We start from the raw sequence: 17,500 nt of genomic DNA, 5'->3' as shown, positions 1-17,500 counted from the left end.
CCAGCACTTTGGGAGGCTGAGACAGGAGAATCACCTGAGATCAGGAGTTTGAGACCAGCCTGGCCAACGTGGTGAAACCCCATCTCTACTAAAAATACAAAAAAAATTAACTGGGTATGGTGGTGGGCTCCTGTAATCCCAGCTACTTAGGAGGTTGAGGCAGGAGAATCACTTGAACCCAGGAGGCGGAGATTGCAGTAAGCCAAGATTGCACCACTGCACTCCAGCCTGGGCAACAGTGTGAGACTCTGTCTCAAAAAAATAAAAAAAGAAAAGAAACTATAATAATTCCTATTTTGGCTCAGATGAAGCTATTCTTATTAATTTTCAAAATGTTTTTGATATTTAATTGCTTTATCAAAAAAATCAGTAATCTGTTGATGAGTTACATATTTTCCAATTTCTCTTCTTCTCTACACTGGGCTCTGAGAAGCTGACTTTTATCAACCATATAAACAGGGATGCTTGAGCTCTAACTTCTGGTTGGCTGAAGCAATGACAGCCAACAGCAAGACATCAAAAAGGGGATGAAGAATGGAGCTTGAAGAGTATTCCTGTAGCCCCTCCCTGGCTGGATCACAACAGGCTGGCTAGGTTGCCTTATCAAACTGAAACCGCCTTTGCAAAATTATCACTGAGACAGTGAAAGAGATTTAACTTAACCGACTCCATCTTGTTTCTAACCTCCTTGTTCATTCCTGGGCATAGGCTGAACTAACTTTGGGAGAAACTTACAGTTTAAAACAAAGATGATAACAGCCCTTTCCCAAGGCAGACCTCCTTCTTGCCTGGGAACTAGATTCTCTTTGTAGGACTAACATTAGCTAGAAGATTAGAAATTATGGTTTAAGAGTCATGCAACTGGAGGCTTCAAGATTTTCTTCAGATATCTCAGTGCTCGAGATATTTTGCAGACCCTGCACTTGCCGGATCAGCTGGCACTCAGATCGATTAACTGGCTAATATGATCTTGTGGCTTCCACCCAGGAAGCTGACTCAGCACAAGAAGACAGCTTCAACTCCCTATGATTTCATTTCTGACCTGACCAATCAGCACTCCCGGGTCACTGGCTTCCCCTAACCCACTAATTTGTCCTTAAAAATTCTGCTCCTGGCCGGGTACAGTGGCTCACGCCTATAATCCCAGCACTTTGGGAGGCTGACGTGGATCACCCGAGGTCAGGAGTTTAAGACCAGCCTACCAACATAGTGAAACCCTGTCTCTATTAAAAATACAAAATTAGCCAGGCATGGTGGCACATCCCTGTAATCTCAGCTACTTGGGAGGCTGAGGCAGGAGAATCACTTGAACCCAGGGGGCAGAGGTTGCAGTGAGCCAAGATAGCATAACTGCACTCCAGCCTGGGTGACAGAGCAAGACTGAAAAAAAACACAAACAAAAAAATCTCTGCTCCCCAAATGGTTGAGGAGACTGGTGTGACTGATAATAAAACTGTCTCCCACACAGCTGGCCCTGTGTGAATTACTCTTTCTCTATTGCAATTCCCCTGTGTTGATGAATCAGTTCTTTCTAGGCAGGGGGCAAGGTGAACCCCTTGGGCGGTTACAAATTCAAAGGCCACAGTTCCTTTCAGGTGGCTTCACCTGTGGTCACTCTCGCAAGGTTTTGGTTTTGCCCTCCAGGACTAGAAGAGGTAAGGGCTTCCTGCTATTGTAGCCCTACAGTGTTGAACTGCCCTTACCCTTGCTCTGCCCTAACTCTGTCCACATCTTTGGGAACAGCTCCTTTATTAACTTCTCCTTGCTTCTCCTGTTTGAACTTGCCCAACTCTTAACCTGCTTGGATCCTGAGTCATGCATTGTATGCCTCAGACTCCTGAGAATTTGAAAGTCACAGGTCTATAACCTAGAAACAAATTAAAGCAAGTGTTTCTAGCCAATGGGAAATTTTAACAATGTATAACAATCCATGAGTATGGGCACTGTTATTTCCAATTTGGAGTGTGATATTATAAAACAAGCTATGAAAAGAAACTAAATAAAAAGAGCACGTGTTATTTTCTCAAAGAACACGTTGAGAGTTAAGAGCAATCCTATTTGAAAATAACCTACACATGATAGGATAATAAAGTAGGGGCTCACCTGGCTTAGCTCCGTTCTGTTCCTGCGAAAGCCACACATTCATATAAATAAGATATACTTGTTTTATATATATTTATTATATTTTAAAACATGGGTCTACATACAGCTCATATGTTACATTATGAATTAACAGCATGATTTAAGAAAAGTAATTTTGTTAATTATTTTTATAAAACCAACCCAGAGCAACAATCTATGATAACTTTTACTTTGTATGGTAGCTATGGTAGGAAGTGGAGGAGATTCTGAGCTAGAGGAAACTATATTAAAGTGGGCACAGCAAACAGAGAGGAGAGAGGGAAAAATATCTTGCCCTTAGCCTAGCCCTGCCTACAAATCACTTAAAAAAGACTTTCATTCCCAATAACCTTGCATTCAAAGATAAACCATGAATAGCAGGAACCTCCTAAAAGCCTTGACTAACGGGAAATCCTGAAAGCTTTGCCTCCAGAGATAAGCCACAAAAACAAGAACATCCTGTTTTCCTTACCAAAAAAACAGGAACATCTTGTTCTTATCCAATCGGAATGAACTGCCATATCTGAGCTATAAATATCTGCAATTTCATCTGAGCTATAAATTCCTCTCATTCTATTTAGCGAGCCACTCTCTAAAGGTCTGATTTTCTTGAACTGCAAGTAAAAATGTCTCTCTGTGCTCATATTTATCTTTGAATTTTATTTTGACAAAGGGTTCCTGAACTGATTTTTGCCGGGGAGTCCTGAAGTTGGATGCACCCAGTGCTGGCTTCATGGGTGGGTAAAATGTGCAGTCACATGGGCCCCACCCTGGGTTTAGTGCTCTGCTATCACCATCTTAAAATTCGTTGTTTTTTTTTTTGTTTTTTTTTTGAGGCAGAGTCTCACTCTTGTCGCCCAGGCTTGAGTACAGTGGTGCGATCTCGGTTCACTGCAACCTCCGCCTCCTGGGTTCAAGCAATTCTCCTGCCTCAGCCTCCTGAGTAGCTGGGATTACAGGCACCTGCCACCACGCCCAGCTAATTTGTTTGTACTTTTAGTAGAGACAGAGTTCCGCCATGTTGCCCAGGCTGGTCTTGAACTCCTAACCTCAGGTAATCCGCCCACCTCGGCCTCCCAGAGTGCTGGGATTACAAGCGTGAGACATGTGCATTTTAGCTTTCTAGATCAGGTGAGGACACATGGGCAAATGGCTCAAGGGTCAAATCCAGTCCAATGCCTCTTTCTGAACAGCTTGCAACTTAAGGATGGCTTTTACATTTTTTAATGGCTGAAAAAGATCAAAAGATGAGTATTTCATGACAGTTGAAAATTACATAAAATTCAAACTTCAGTGTTTAGGATAAGGTTTTATTGGAACACAGCCCCACCCATTCATACTGTCTATAGCTGATTTTAAGCTACAAGTTGAATAGCTGTGACCAAGCCAGCATGGCCCACAAAACCTAAATAGTTCTTGTTTGGCTCTGGGAAGCTAAAAGACAACAGAGAAAGATTTCTCCAAAGATACTGAGTTTCTCTGGGAATGAGCAAAAACAATTATAATCCAAGATGTACAGCTATGGCAAGCCACAGGTCTGCGAAGGGAAGACCGGGGGAAGATTTTACTGGTAAAGTAGAGAAGTTCACATAAACGTCTTGGAAACAAAGTTGATTGGTTCCTGAGACTCAAATCAAGAAGTGTAGTTCGTTCATCGTTGGAGGTGCTGCTGCTGGGCCAAACATCCTTTCGACAGTATCTTATCTGAACTGCTGCAGTTTTAAAAAATGTTTAGCAATAAATCTTGTCATAGAAATGTGTGCATATTTGCAAAACGAGCAAGTTGTGCAAAACATTAAATGCATGAAAGATGTGAAGAAATTGTGGGTTTTTTCGTTTATTTTTTAAAGTCCTTGCAGTTCTTCCTCTTTTTTTTTTTTTTTTTTTTTTTTTTTTTGAGACGGAGTCTTGCTGTCGCCCAGGCTGGAGTGCAGTGGCGCAAACTCAGTTCACTACGACCTCCGCCCCCCGGGTTCAAGCGATTCTCCTGCCTCAGCCTCCTCAGTAGCTGGGATTACAGGCGCCTGCCACCACATCCGGCTTTTTTGTTTTTCTGTATTTTTAGTAGAGGCGGGGGTTTCACCACATTGGCCAGGCTGGTCTCAAAACTCCCGACCTCGTGATCTGCTCACCTCGGCCTCCGAAAGTACTGGGATTACAGGTGTGAGCCACCGCGTCCGGCCTTGAGACAGTTCTTATCTGAGACATACGAGCATGAGTTCCCTTCCTTTATGGTCTCTGGACTCCAATTTGTCTGGGTCTGACAGTAGTTACTTCTCCTGGAATCTGCAACTTTCAGAGCACTTTATGGAAAAAGTCGGCCAATCCCTGCCCTACACTCACTCTTGATCACTCTCCAGTGTAGCCATCCCAAACTATTTGCAGACCACCCTTTTCTCTCTGATCTGTATCCCACCCCCCCAACCATGGGTGCTTCCATAGAACTAACCCCATCTAAGCATTTAACAGTTATTCTAATTACCATTTTACTTGTCTGACCCAAGTGTTCACCACTCAATCCTTAGCACCCAGCACGATCCCTGGCCCTCGTTCAGCGCTTAATAAATGCATGTTGATAGAATGTGCAGCATCCTGAACAGGCGAACAGCAGGGGGTTCCAACTTTCAAGGAGCTTAAAAAAGGAACCCGGCATATAAACAACAGATTAATCTACAAGGAAGAATGGCGGGGCGGGTGCGGGAAGCACTAAAAAGCAGCAAATACTCTGCAGCAGAACCAAAGAGAAAATTCCACCTACAGGTGCCCTTTCTTCAGGAACCTTCCTAATGTGAATACAGGTTCCCTTCTCCATGACGAAATTCTTAGTGCGGTTACTTGTTGGTACGCAGTGTCCTCATCTGTAAAATAAGACTAATGACGATTTCACCGGATTATAATGAGTACAGTTAAGTATTGAACTAAGGCATAGAAAGCACGTAGCTCAGTGCACGCTTCCTAGAAAGTGCTCAGTAAACTCCGATCCTCTAAAACGCTCCGTTTGATGTTAATGGAGTCCGTATCCGAGCGGGTCTCCAGTGTACATCGCCAAGGCTATGGCCCAGCATGCAACGTATCCTTTTAGTAAGAGCAGCGACTTCTCAGCTCTCCCTTCGCCACAGGAGAGTTCTCGGCTCGCGGCGTCGCAGCGGGGTTGAGCGCTGGGCTGAACTCCCGAGAAACCTCCTGCAGCGGCACCGGAGTAGACGCCGGACAGGTGAAAGAACTACAACTCCCGTCAGATTGCACCTGAACTTAGGGCCTCTTTATATTTTATCACACCCAGCCTCCTCCGCGCAGCCCTCAGTGGCTCCGCCCCAAGGGGGGATCTCTTCTTTCCTTGTGGAGTCCGAAGCGTGGCCACGCCCCGGTCACCGGAAAAATCCGTGTGACGTCACAAAAACCTACGCGTCGCGCGGTGGGCGGGAGTTGGCGGACGGTCCCTGGTTGCGTTCTGGAGGCCCTGGGACAGCGGAAGAGGCTTCAGACGCTGCAGCGATGCCTCGCCCACGGCGGGTCAGTCAGCTCCTGGATCTGTGAGTCTACCCTGTTCCGCCTCCCTTCGCGCCGCCCCAGCACCTCCTCCAAACGGCCAGGCCCTGCGCTGCTCTTCCTCCCCGCCCCTTTCCCCCCCCCCCGACCTCTGAAGAGGCCCCGCGTGTGTTTCTGTCCCTGGGTTCCTGATCTATCGTTTCCTGGCTGAGGACAGTTGTGCAAAGTGGGTCTCTTGGCGGGTTTGCCCCTCCGAGACTCCGCTGCGCGTTCAGTGTCCATTCCTCAGTCAGCCTTGACAGCTGGGCGCCCCGGCTCTTCCTGGCAGTGGCCTCTCTTAGCAGCTAAAAACCTTGGTAGAAAAAAACACAACACTAGATGAGGTTCTCAAAAGCTTCTAGCAGAATTCCACCCCTGTAACTGGAATAAACATTGACACACCCTGGGATAAACGTAGCACAGTGATTAAGAGCACAGATCCCTGGCTGAGATTGCTGGGTTCAGCCCCCGGCTCTGCCATTCACCAGCCACGTGACCATGGACGGGTAACGTAACCTCTGCCTGTGCCTAAGTTCTTTATCTATAAAATTTTTGTGATAATAGCACCCTTCTCATGGAGTTGTTCTGAGGGATAAATTTAACACATGTAAAACCCTTATAAGGATGCCCAGCAAATAATAAACACCATTAAATGTTATTATTATTTCCTGCCAGAAATTGTACTGAAATTACAAGGGCAATTGCGGCTCTCCAGGAGCTTTCAGTCCTGTTAATATTGCCATGTAAAAAATCGACATCTTAAGGATAAGGAAAACAAGCTCCTTAATCTACTGAAGGCTTTCTAAAACAATGGCATCTGAGATTTTACATTAAACTCAGGAGGCCGAGGTAGGATAATTGCTCGAGCTCAGGAGTTCGAGACCAGCTTGGGCAATGTGGCAAAACCCCGCCTCTACTGAAGATAAAAAAACTATCTGGGCACGGTGGTTCACCCCTGTAATCCCAGCACTTTGGGAGGCCGAGGCACTTGAGATCAGGAGAGTTGGAGACCAGCCTAGCCAACATGGCAAAACCGCGGCGTCTACTAAAAATACAAAAATTAGCCAGGAGTAGTGGTGGCGCCGGTAGTCCCAGCTATTCCGGAGGCTGAGGCAGGAGAATCGCCTGAACCCGGGAGGCAGAGGTTGCAGTGAGCTGAGATCGCGCCATTGCACTCCAGCCTGGGCGACAGAGCAAGACTGTCTCAAAAAAATAAAATAAGTAACTATCATATATGTAGAATAATATCACAAGCGGGAGAGTAACAAACTTGATATTTCTAATAAGGAAAAGAATAGAAGGAAGCTTTGTAAAGGGGGTTATTATTTTTAAGATCTGACAGTTGCAAAACAAATAGGAGGAAGTGCATCCAAGAGAGTGAAATAAAGAGTAAAGGTTTGACAGGCAGGAAAGGAAGAAATATGAGAGAAGACCAGAAAGTAGCGCTCCAATATGAATGGAAGATACAATATGAATAGCATAGCAGTGAGACATAAAGCCAAGTCATTGGGAATAGAATCTTAGGGACCAGGATGAAATAAAAGCATTTCCTGTTTTAGTCATGGGGAGCTATCAAAGGTTTTAGAACTGTGCTGTGAGCAGAGATTTGAATTAGGCAGAAGTTGGAAACAGGGAGACACTTAGGAGACTTACAAAATCTTAAGAAGTGGAGAGCCCAAACCAGGAGACGTGAAGATGTTCTTTGCAGAATTGTTTCTGGTGGCATGCAGGTGGAATGGGAGAGGTACCACGGAATATTATGCAGCTGTTAGAAAAGCAGAGGGTAGGCCAGGCATGGTGGCTCACACCTGTAATCCCAACACTTTGTTTGGGAGGCTGAGGAGGGTGGATTGCTTGAGACCAGGAGATCGAGACCAGCCTAGGTAGCATGGCAAAACCGTGTCTCTACCAAAAGTAAAAAGCCAATCTCATAACCTGGTCTCAAAATAAATAAATAAAAATTAAATTTAAAAAATGAAAGAAAAGCAAAGGGTAGATTCACATGGATGGTACTTTAAAACACAGTGCTTAGTGAAAAAAGAGGAAACAGACTAACAATGTTAAGAAAAATTCTTCGGAACTTGGAGGTAAGACAAAGGGATGAGCACGTGATCTTCATTGTCATGTTAGAGTGTGGTCCCTGTGTAAAGGTCCATATTTGCCCTTAGAACCTAATTTTGTACCCTTCTGGGACAAGGTACAATCTGAGACTGGCAGTTGATCAGCAAGCTATTTCTGGTTTGTAACAAAGAAGCTTGAGCCAGACTAGTAATTAACTGTGTCACTAAGCACACTATTTAGTCCAGCTGATGAGGCTTTCTCCATGAAGGAGCCGGGGCTTGGTTTATGTTCTTACATAAACTCCTTGTCTCCTCACTGACCAGCACTTTAACACTGCCTTAGAGAATCCTTTGGATCTGAGACATGAATAGTTTTGAATAGAGGGACTATTCAACTCTTAGCTGGGCGCCGTGGCTCACGCCTGTAATCCCAGCACTTTGGGAGGCCAAGGCAGGTGGATCACCTGAGGTCGTGAGTTCGAGACCAGCCCGACCAACATGGAGAAACCCTGTCTCTACTAAAAATACAAAATTAGCTGGGCGTGGTGGCGCATGCCTGTAATCCCAGCTCCTCGGGAGGCTGAGGCGGGAGAATCACTTGAACCCCGGAGGCAGAGGTTGTGGTGAGCCGAGATTGCGCCATTGCACTCCAGTTTGGGCAACAAGAGCCAAACTCTGTCTCAAAAAAAAAAAAAAAAGAAATTACTCTGTTAGTTTTTAGCTTCATTGACAGGTAGAATGGTGATTAGACTATTACGGAGAAAGAAGTGTCTTATGGGGAAAATGAATCAGAATATCCAGTAGAAATATCAAGCAGGCAGTTAGAATATAATTTTGAATCTGAAAGAGAGATCAAGGGTTAGGCTGGGCGCAGTGGCTCATGCCTGTAATCCCAGCACTTTGGGAGGCCAAGGCAGGCAAATCACTTGAGCTCAGGAGTTTGAGACCAGCCTGGCCAACATGGTGAAACCCTGTCTCTACCAAAAATGCAAAAAAAAATTAACCAGGCATGGCAGTGCACACCTGTATTCCCAGTTACTTGGGAGGCTGAGGCAGGAGACTTGCTTGAAACCGGGAGGCAGAGGCTGCAGTGAGCCAAGATGGTGCTACTGCACTCCAGCCTGGGCAACAGAGTGAGACTGTCTCTAAATAAATAAATAAAATGAAGAGAGGTCAAGGATTGTAACTAAGATTGGGGATAAAACTTTGTAGATGATAGGAAGCCATGGTTAAGTTTAAGAGAGGGGCTATAGAGAGAAAAAAAGAAAGTCAAGGACAAAATTTTATGTAACACTTAACATTAGAACCAGCCCATGTTGCCAAAACTCTTTTATTTGTTAGATCAAGTCGCCATATGATGAATGGACCAAATAGTAATAGGTTGTTTCTTTTAAGTATAAAATGTAGAGCAACTAATATTGTATGGGATATCCGCCCGTCTCCCTAATTGTTTTACAGCTTTTAAAGATTTTAAGTTTTAGCTGACTTCTTTTCATTTTGTCTTGAGAAATGAGACTGCCTGTGCCAACTGTTGGGCCTGAGAATCAACACCACTTATGTCAACATAACTTTCTGCTCTAGGAAATTTTTCAAATCAGTTTATCTAAATAAACAGCTATCAGGACAGACATTTTGATTTTTAGGACAAACAGTATGTTTATCTGTACAGATTGCTCAAGGCTGGCTTCTTGTGTCCATCAGTTTTAAACTACTAAGTCACAAACTTTGCCTAATCCTTACCCATTCGGGGGAGAAACACCCACTTAAACTGGTGGAGTTTGTATCCCACAACCCTATGTATACTCCTGCCTAACTTTCCCCTGTTGAAATGCTACCCAAACCCTGTCAAGGTGATCTCCATTGCTGTAGTAAATTTGGTATATGATTTGACGAATTTAATAAATCTGTTTGACCAGCAGGGTTTCTGGATGGGCTTTATGGCCATTTAATAGTCCTCCCAGAATTTTAAAATCTATTTGATTTGTTTCTGTCCCAACTCCCTGCTATTGCAGCTGGAGGGAACTGGAGCAGAAAGAGGAAACCATTTACTTTGGGAAACACATGGTACAGCCTCTGCACTGCTGAGCTCCAAGAAGAGCATACTAAAGGGCTAAGATGAAAAAGACTGAGAGGAAAAAGGTGGTGGTGGAGGGCAGAGAGCTATGTTGTGGGAAAAAGGTAATATATTGAAATATACCTGAAATCTGCATAAAGCAAAATATAGTAGTCTCTCCTTATCTGCTGTTTTGTTTCAGCAGTTTCAGGTACCATGAAACTGCCAACCATGGTAAAAAAAATATATATGTTAAATGGAAAATTCTGGAAAGAAACAATTCATAAATTTAAAATTGTGCACCATTCTGAATAGCAAGATGAAATCTCACACCATCCTGCCCTGTCTGCGAGGATGTGAATTCTGCCTTTGTTCAGTATATCCATGCTGTCCATGCTGTTCATTTAGTAGCCTTCTTGGTTATCAGAGCTATTGTAGCAGGGCTATTGCATTCACATAACCCTGATATTACTTAATAATTGCACCAGAGCACAAGAGTACTGATGTACATGTATTTTTTTATTTTTCCACCCAATCCCTATAGATACTGTTATAACTCTTCTATTTTATTATTGTTGTTGTTCATCTCTTACTGTGCCTAATTTATATGTTAAACTTTACCATAGGTATGTATGCGTAGTAAATGCAGGGTGTGTATAGGATTTAGGATTCAGTACTATCCATGATTTCAGGTGTCCACTGGGAGTCTTAGAATATATTTCCCATGGATAAGGGGGATCTGCTATATAACAGGAGTGATTGTCAGTCACTTCAAATGCTTTGCTTTTCTCTAATCCTCTACTCAGAGAGGTCACATGCAAGAGGAACAAGAGCATTTTTACAAAGTTTATACGGACTTACCTTATTTCCCCCCTTGACTGGCGTGGGTCACTGTAGGGGTACTTGGTGAGCAGTGTCCTCAACCAAGTGGTAGTTATCTTTATTACCTAGGGCAGGAGTTGGTAAACTTTCTGTTAAGAGCCAGATCGTAATATTTTTAGCTTTGTGGGCTACACATCCTCTGACACAGTTATTCAGCTCTGCCATTGTAGAACACAAGCAGCCACAGACAACACATAAAGAAATGGCAGCAGCCTGAGGATGATAAGTGGTGTGAAATATCTGTTGAATACCTTGACTATCGGCTCATTGTCGTGCAACCTTTGCAGTAAAAGACCTATCATTGTCAGAGTGAAAGTGATCTTCTTTGGGAGGCCGAGGCGGGTGGATCACGAGGTCAGGAGATCGAGACCATCCTGGCTAACATGGTGAAACCCCGTTTCTACTAAAAATACAAAAAATTAGCCAGGCGTAGTGGCGGGCGCCTGTAGTCCCAGCTCCTTGGGAGGCTGAGGCAGGAGAATGGCGTGAACCCAGGAGGCAGAGCTTTCAGTGAGCTGAGATCGCAGTGATCTGGAAAACCAAAAACATAACACACTTTGATCAGTGTGCCTGGAGTTGGTCGATCGGACTGAAACAATGAAACCATAACCTGAAAAAAATGTCAACAACTATAACACATTAACAATAGCCCCAGAGGTAGGGGGGGTGTGTGTGTGTGTGTGTGAGAGAGAGAGAGGCTGTGTTCCAGTAAAAGTTGATTTCTTTTTTTTTTTTTTTGAGGTCGGGGTTCCCCTTTGTTGCCCAGGTTGGGGTGCAGTGGCTCGATCTCAGCTCACTGCAACTTCCGCCTCCCAGGTTCAAGTGATTCTCCTGCCTTAACCTCCCAAGTAGCTGGGATTACAGGCATGCACCACCATGCCTGGCTAACTTTTTGTATTTTTAGTAGAGACAGGCTCTCATCAGCTTGGCCGGCCTGGTCTCGAGCTCCTGAATTCCGGTGATCTGCCCGCCTCAGCCTCCCAAAGTGCTGGGATTACAGGCATGAGCCACCATGCCAAGCATAAAACTTGATTTCTAAAAATCAGCAACTAGCCAGGTTTGTCCCACAAGTCATAGTTTCCTGACCCCTTATCCAGGTTTCAGTACAACAAGAGAATCCAGGTGGCTGAACCAGAATTAAGTTTGAATTTCCTAAGTTCCCTTTTGCCAGACTGCCACCCAGAGAGTATACCAACCAGGCTGGCTTGGAGTCGTTGTTCGGAGAAAGAAAGCTGCATATCATGCCCAGGAATTGTCAGAGTGGAATCCCAGAATTTTAGACTAAGTCTAGCAAACCTTCCCCTTTTCATCCTGATCATTATATAGGAGGTGGCTAGGAGACTATGAACCCTTTTGGGGTACATTTTTTGTGACCAAACTACCTTACTAAGATGCATGGACCAGGAGCGTGTGAAGAAGGTAGAGTCAGAAATTTCTTTCAGTGGATTTTTTAAAAGTCCGTTTTACTTCTTGTTGGAGCCAATAGCCTGAGGATGGTAAGGGGCGTGAAATATCCGTTGAATACCTTGACTATTGACTCATTTTTGAGCAACCTCTGCGCAGTAAAAGACGTATCATTGTCAGAGTGAAAGTGGTCTGGAAAACCAAAAGCGTAACACATTTTGATCAGTGTGACTGGAGTTGGTTGAACAGACTGGAACAATGAAACCATAACTCGAAAAAATGTCAACAACTGTAACACATTAACATTAGCCCCGTGTATGTGTGTGTGTGTGTGCATGCGTGCATGTGTGTGTGTCAAAGGCCTGATATAGTCAACTTGCCAGAAGTAACAGGGACCACACCCCATGCAATATGGCTTACTTCACTGAGACAAAACAGGCTGACTTTTGAAAGGAAGCACAAGACCAGCATGCAATAGTAGTGTCAGACACATGTAATCTTTACTTTGTTCCCAGGCCATGATGGCAGATGTTGCTATGTGCAGTGTGTTGTTGCGGTGTGCAGACTGCTGATCCTGACAGCAGTGGCAGCAGTCCGGATGGTATATACTTGATTAGCAGTGTCATTGCAGTCCATTCCATTGGAGAGTGAGCCACTGCCACAGACATCTGTCTGATTCTCAGCTGTGATTTGTTTTCACAGTTCACAGTCCTAAAGAGGAGTGTCTGTAATCAGCTTGTTTGTTTTCTTCCAAGTGGCAGACCAGGTAACATTGTCAACAGCCCAAGAGTCAGTAAAAATATAATCTGCCTTGACCAAGGGGGTGTTGTTTGTTGACTAAGACAGATATTGGCGAACTTCGTAGGCTCCACCTACAGTGTCACTTTAGCTTCTCTTCCCCACTGAGGACTTTACTCAGACCCCATCAGTTGCATTTGGTTGCCTTTTTCCCCTAAGGGATCAGAGACCAAGGAGCTTACTGTGTGCCCAAGTTACGAATTATAGCAACAGCCAACAGGAGACTGCTGTTCACCAGCTGAAAGTGTGGGGAATGCAGAATGGCGGGGAGGCTGGCTCACAGGGAATGCTGAGGGCGGTGAGGATGATATTTCCCTCTTGCTGTCCACTCTCGTATTGATGTCACCCCACTATTGATGCCTGAGCATCAGATACCCAGCTTCCTCCCCTGGGTACCTCCCACTGAGCATCCAAGCCCAGAAGTCCTTCTCTTTCTGCCCCAGTGGAAACCACTACATTTTACTCCACAGTCCTTGATAATTTTGGCCACCCATATGCCCAGCACCCCATCAACCTCATCAATCAAATCAGACTGTGACAGGAGCCAGATACATAAGCAGCTGGCTTTGCACTGTTAGGCAAGGCTCTGCATTCACTTTTGTTTTGAGAGACCGCTCACCTGTGGCTCAACCAAATAAACAAGGCTGGTCTCAAACTCCTGGACTCAAGAGATATTCCCACTTTGGCTTACAAAGTGCTGGGATTATAGATGTGAGCCACTACACTTGGCCTACAATTCTGCTACAATTTGACTTCTAAGTATATACTCAATTGAATTGAAACTGGGTACTCAAATACTTGTACATAAATGTTCATAGCAGCATTATTCACATTAGCCAAAAGGTGGGAAAACCCAGACAGATGTCCATCAGTTGATGAATCAATAAACAAAATGTGGTATATTTGCATAGTTGAATGTTATTCAGCTGTAAAAAGGAATGAAATACTGATACATACTACAGTGTGGATGAACCTTGAAAACATGATGTTAATTGGAGGAAGCCAGACACAGAGGCCACATACTGTATAAATCCAGATAAATCAATAGTGACAGGAAGCAAATTGGTAGTTCTGAGGTATTACAAAAAGGAAGAATGGGGATTGACTTTTTTTTTTTTTTGAGACAGAGTTTCACTCTTGTTGTCCAGGCTGGTATGCAGTGGCATGATCTCAGCTTACTGAAACCTCCTCCTCCATGGTTCAAGTGATTTTCCTGCCTCAGCCTCCCAAGTAGCTGGGATTACAGATGCCCGCCACTGCACCTGGCTAATTTTGTATTTTTAGTAGAGATGGGGTTACACCATGTTGGTCAGGCTGGTCTCGAACTCCTGACCTCAGATGATCCACCCTCCTCAGCCTCCCAAAGTACTGGGATTACAGGTGGGAGCCACCACACCCGGCTGGGACTGACTTCTTAATAGAGATAAGTTTTCTTTTGGGCTGGTGAAAATGTTTTAGAACTAGATACAGGTGGTAGTTGCACAACATTGTAAATGTACAAAATGCCACTGAAGTGCACACTATAAAATGATTAATTTCATATTATCTGACCTTCATCTCAACTTTTTAAAAGAAAGAAGTAAAGCAATGTATGTTGACAATGTCAAATGACAAGAGACTGGAAAAATTAAATATAGTATATTCACACAATGAAATACATGTATACACACATACATGTATCATCTATATATTATAGCATATATTGAGAACCAAATGAACCGTGGCCACATGCAACCACTTGAATAAATTGCACAAACATAAGGTTCCATTGTATAACTATATTGTAATTCATTCTATTTACTGTGGATGGTAATTTGAGTTGTTTTTAGTTTTCTGTGTTACAAACAGTGCTGCTGTGAGTTTTGTTGTCTACATCTTCTGACTCAAAAGTGCAAGGTTTTCTAGGGTTGATACCTACAACCAGAATTGCTAGATCTTAGGATCTATACATCTTTAGCTTTACTAGATAAGGCCAAACAGTTTTCCAAGATGCTTGTACCAAATTACATGCCTACTCTCAATGTTTGAGAGTTCCTGTTGACTACCGTCTTGACCAACATTTGATGTTCTCCATACCTTTCTGAAGTCTTTGAAGTCTCTAAAGAGATAAGGAGGCTTGATAAAATGCTACATAAGTTCTTACAATCACTAGATCTACAGTGAGCAATACAAATAACATTTTATGTTACACAACAAATATAATAATTTTATATGTATATAATTGTATATATTTTTACTTACCTAACAAATGTCCAACCTTTTCTCTACATTTTTGAAATTTCTGAAAAATTTGCTTTTCTGATCCTACTGATGCTTAGGAAAGATTTTATATCATTAAAAAGAAATTGGGAGGTCACTTCCAAGATGGCTAAATAGGAACAGCTCCAGTCTACAGCTCCCAGCAGGATCAACGCAAAAGATGGGCAATTTCTGCATTTCCAACTGAGGTATCTGGTTCATCTCATTGGGACTGGTTGAATAGTGGGTGCAGCCCACGGAGGGCAAGTTGAAGCAGGGTGGGGCATTGCCTCACCTGGGTGCAAGAGGTCAGGGGATTTCCCTTTCCTAGCCAAGGGAAGCTGTGAGTGACTGTACCTGGAGGAACAGTACACTGCTGCCCAAATACTGCGCTTTTCCCATGTTCTTCCCAATCGGCAGACCAGGAGAGTGCCTCCTGTGCCTGACTCAGCAGGTCCCATGCCACGGAGCCTTGCTCACTGCTAGCGCAGCAGTTTGAGATCAACCTGGGATATGGGAGATTGGTGTAAGGAGGGGTGTCTGCCATTGCTGAGGCTTGTATAGGCCGTTCTGTGCTCACAGTGTAAACAAAGTGGCAGGGAAGGTCAAACTGGGCGGAGCCCACCACAACTCAGCAAGGCCTACTGCCTCTCTAGATTCCACCTCTGGGGGCAGGGCATATCTGAACAAAAGGCAGCAGACAGCTTCTATAGACTGAAACGTCCCTGCCTGACAGCTCTAAAGAGAGCAGTGGTTCTCCCAGCACAACGTTTGAGCTCCGATAACGGACAGACTGCCTCCTCAAGTGGGTCCCTGACCCCCATGTAGCCTGACTGGGAGACACCTCCCAGTAGGGGCCGACAGACAGCTCATACAGGCGGGTGCCCCTCTGGGATGAAGCTTCCAGAGGAAGGACCCGGCAGCAATATTTGCTGTTCTGCAGCCTCTGCTGGTGATACCCAGGCAAACAGGGTCTGCAGTGGACCTCCAGCAAACTCCAACAGACCTGCAACTGAGGGTCCTGTCTGTTAGAAGGAAAACTAACAAACAGAAAGGAATAGCATCAACATCAGCAAAAAGGACATCCACACCAAAACCCCCATCCGTAGGTCACCAACATCAAAGACCAAAGGTAGATAAAACCACAAAGATGGGGAGAAACCAGAGCAGAAAGCCTGAAAATTCCAAAAATCAGGACGCCTCTTCTCCAAAGGAACACAACTCCCTGCCAGCAAGGGAACAAAACTGGATGGAGAATGAGTTTGACGAGTTGACAGAAGTAGACTTCAGAAGGTCAGTAATAACAAACTTCTCCGAGCTAAAGAAGCATGTTCTAACCCAGTGCGAGGAAGCTAAGAACCTTGATAAAAGGTTACAGGAACTGCTAACTAGAATAACCAGTTTAGAGAAGAACATAAATGACCTGATGGAGCTGAAAAACACAGCATGAGAACTTCACGAAGCATATACAATATCAATAGCCAAATTGATCAAGCAGAAGAAAGGATAGCAGAGATTGAAGATCAACTTACTGAAATAAGGTGCGGAGACAAGATTAGAGAAAAAATAATGGAAATGAACAAAGCCTCCAAGAAATATGGGACTATGAAAAGATCAAACCTACAATTGATTGGTGTACCTGAAAGTGATGAAGAGAATGGAGCCACGTTGGAAAACACACTTCAGGATATGATCCAGGAGAACTTCCCCAACCTAGCAAGACAGGCCAGCATTCGAATTCAGGTTGAACAATGAGAATACATGCACACAGGGAAGGGAACATCACACACCGGAGCCTGTCATGGGGTTGGGGGCAAGGGGAGGGAGGGAGAGCATGAGGACAAATACCCAATACATGCAGGGCTTAAAACCTAGATGACAGGTTGATAGGGGCAGCAAGCCACCATGGCACATGTATACCTGTGTAACAAACCTGAGCATTCTGTACATGTATCTCAGAACTTAAAGTAAAATAAAATTTAAAAAAAGTTAACTATAAATCTTAGTTATCAGGAAATCCCAGTTTCTGATACTGCCTCTTGTGAGTTAAATTAGACAGTCTGTAGACAGATTGAAGGTACCACAGTAGTCTTGAATTAAAACAAGTTTAAAGTAGCTTGACACTAGAGAAGAATTTATTTAATCTTTCTTCATAAAGAATGTGTTCATCCAGGAATACTATTTGACCCAGCAATCCCATTACTGGGTATATCCCAAAGGAATATAAATGATTCTATTACAATGAATGTTTGTTTATTGCATACCTATGTTTATTGCAGCACTGTTCACAATAGCAAAGACATGGAACCAACTCAAATGCTCATCAACGATAGACTGGATAAAGAAAATGTGGTACATATACACCATGGAATACTATGCAGCCATAAAAATAAATGAAATCATGTCCTTTGCAGGG

The 17,500-nt window shown here is 43.9% G+C and overlaps 1 protein-coding gene across 2 annotated transcripts in view; it reads left to right on the top strand.

Annotated features, from left to right (window-relative positions):
* Positions 1–4,190: 4,190 nt before the first annotated feature.
* Positions 4,191–17,500, top strand: part of AMN1 (antagonist of mitotic exit network 1 homolog) — a 60,696-nt gene continuing 47,386 nt past the window's right edge. The window contains exon 1 of one of the 2 annotated variants that reach the window (XM_025403012.1): positions 4,191–5,654. In XM_025403012.1, the coding sequence (XP_025258797.1) occupies positions 5,185–5,654 (470 nt within the window). In that variant the 5' untranslated portion in view covers positions 4,191–5,184. The remainder of the gene's footprint in view (positions 5,655–17,500) is intronic. The other variant, XM_025403013.1, reaches the window with a different exon arrangement.

The sequence above is a fragment of the Theropithecus gelada genome, chromosome 11, assembly GCF_003255815.1.
Source record: "Theropithecus gelada isolate Dixy chromosome 11, Tgel_1.0, whole genome shotgun sequence".
NCBI classification, from domain to species: domain Eukaryota; kingdom Metazoa; phylum Chordata; class Mammalia; order Primates; family Cercopithecidae; genus Theropithecus; species Theropithecus gelada.
Note: the sequence above shows the minus strand (reverse complement) of the source record. Positions and strands in the feature narration are given on the sequence as shown.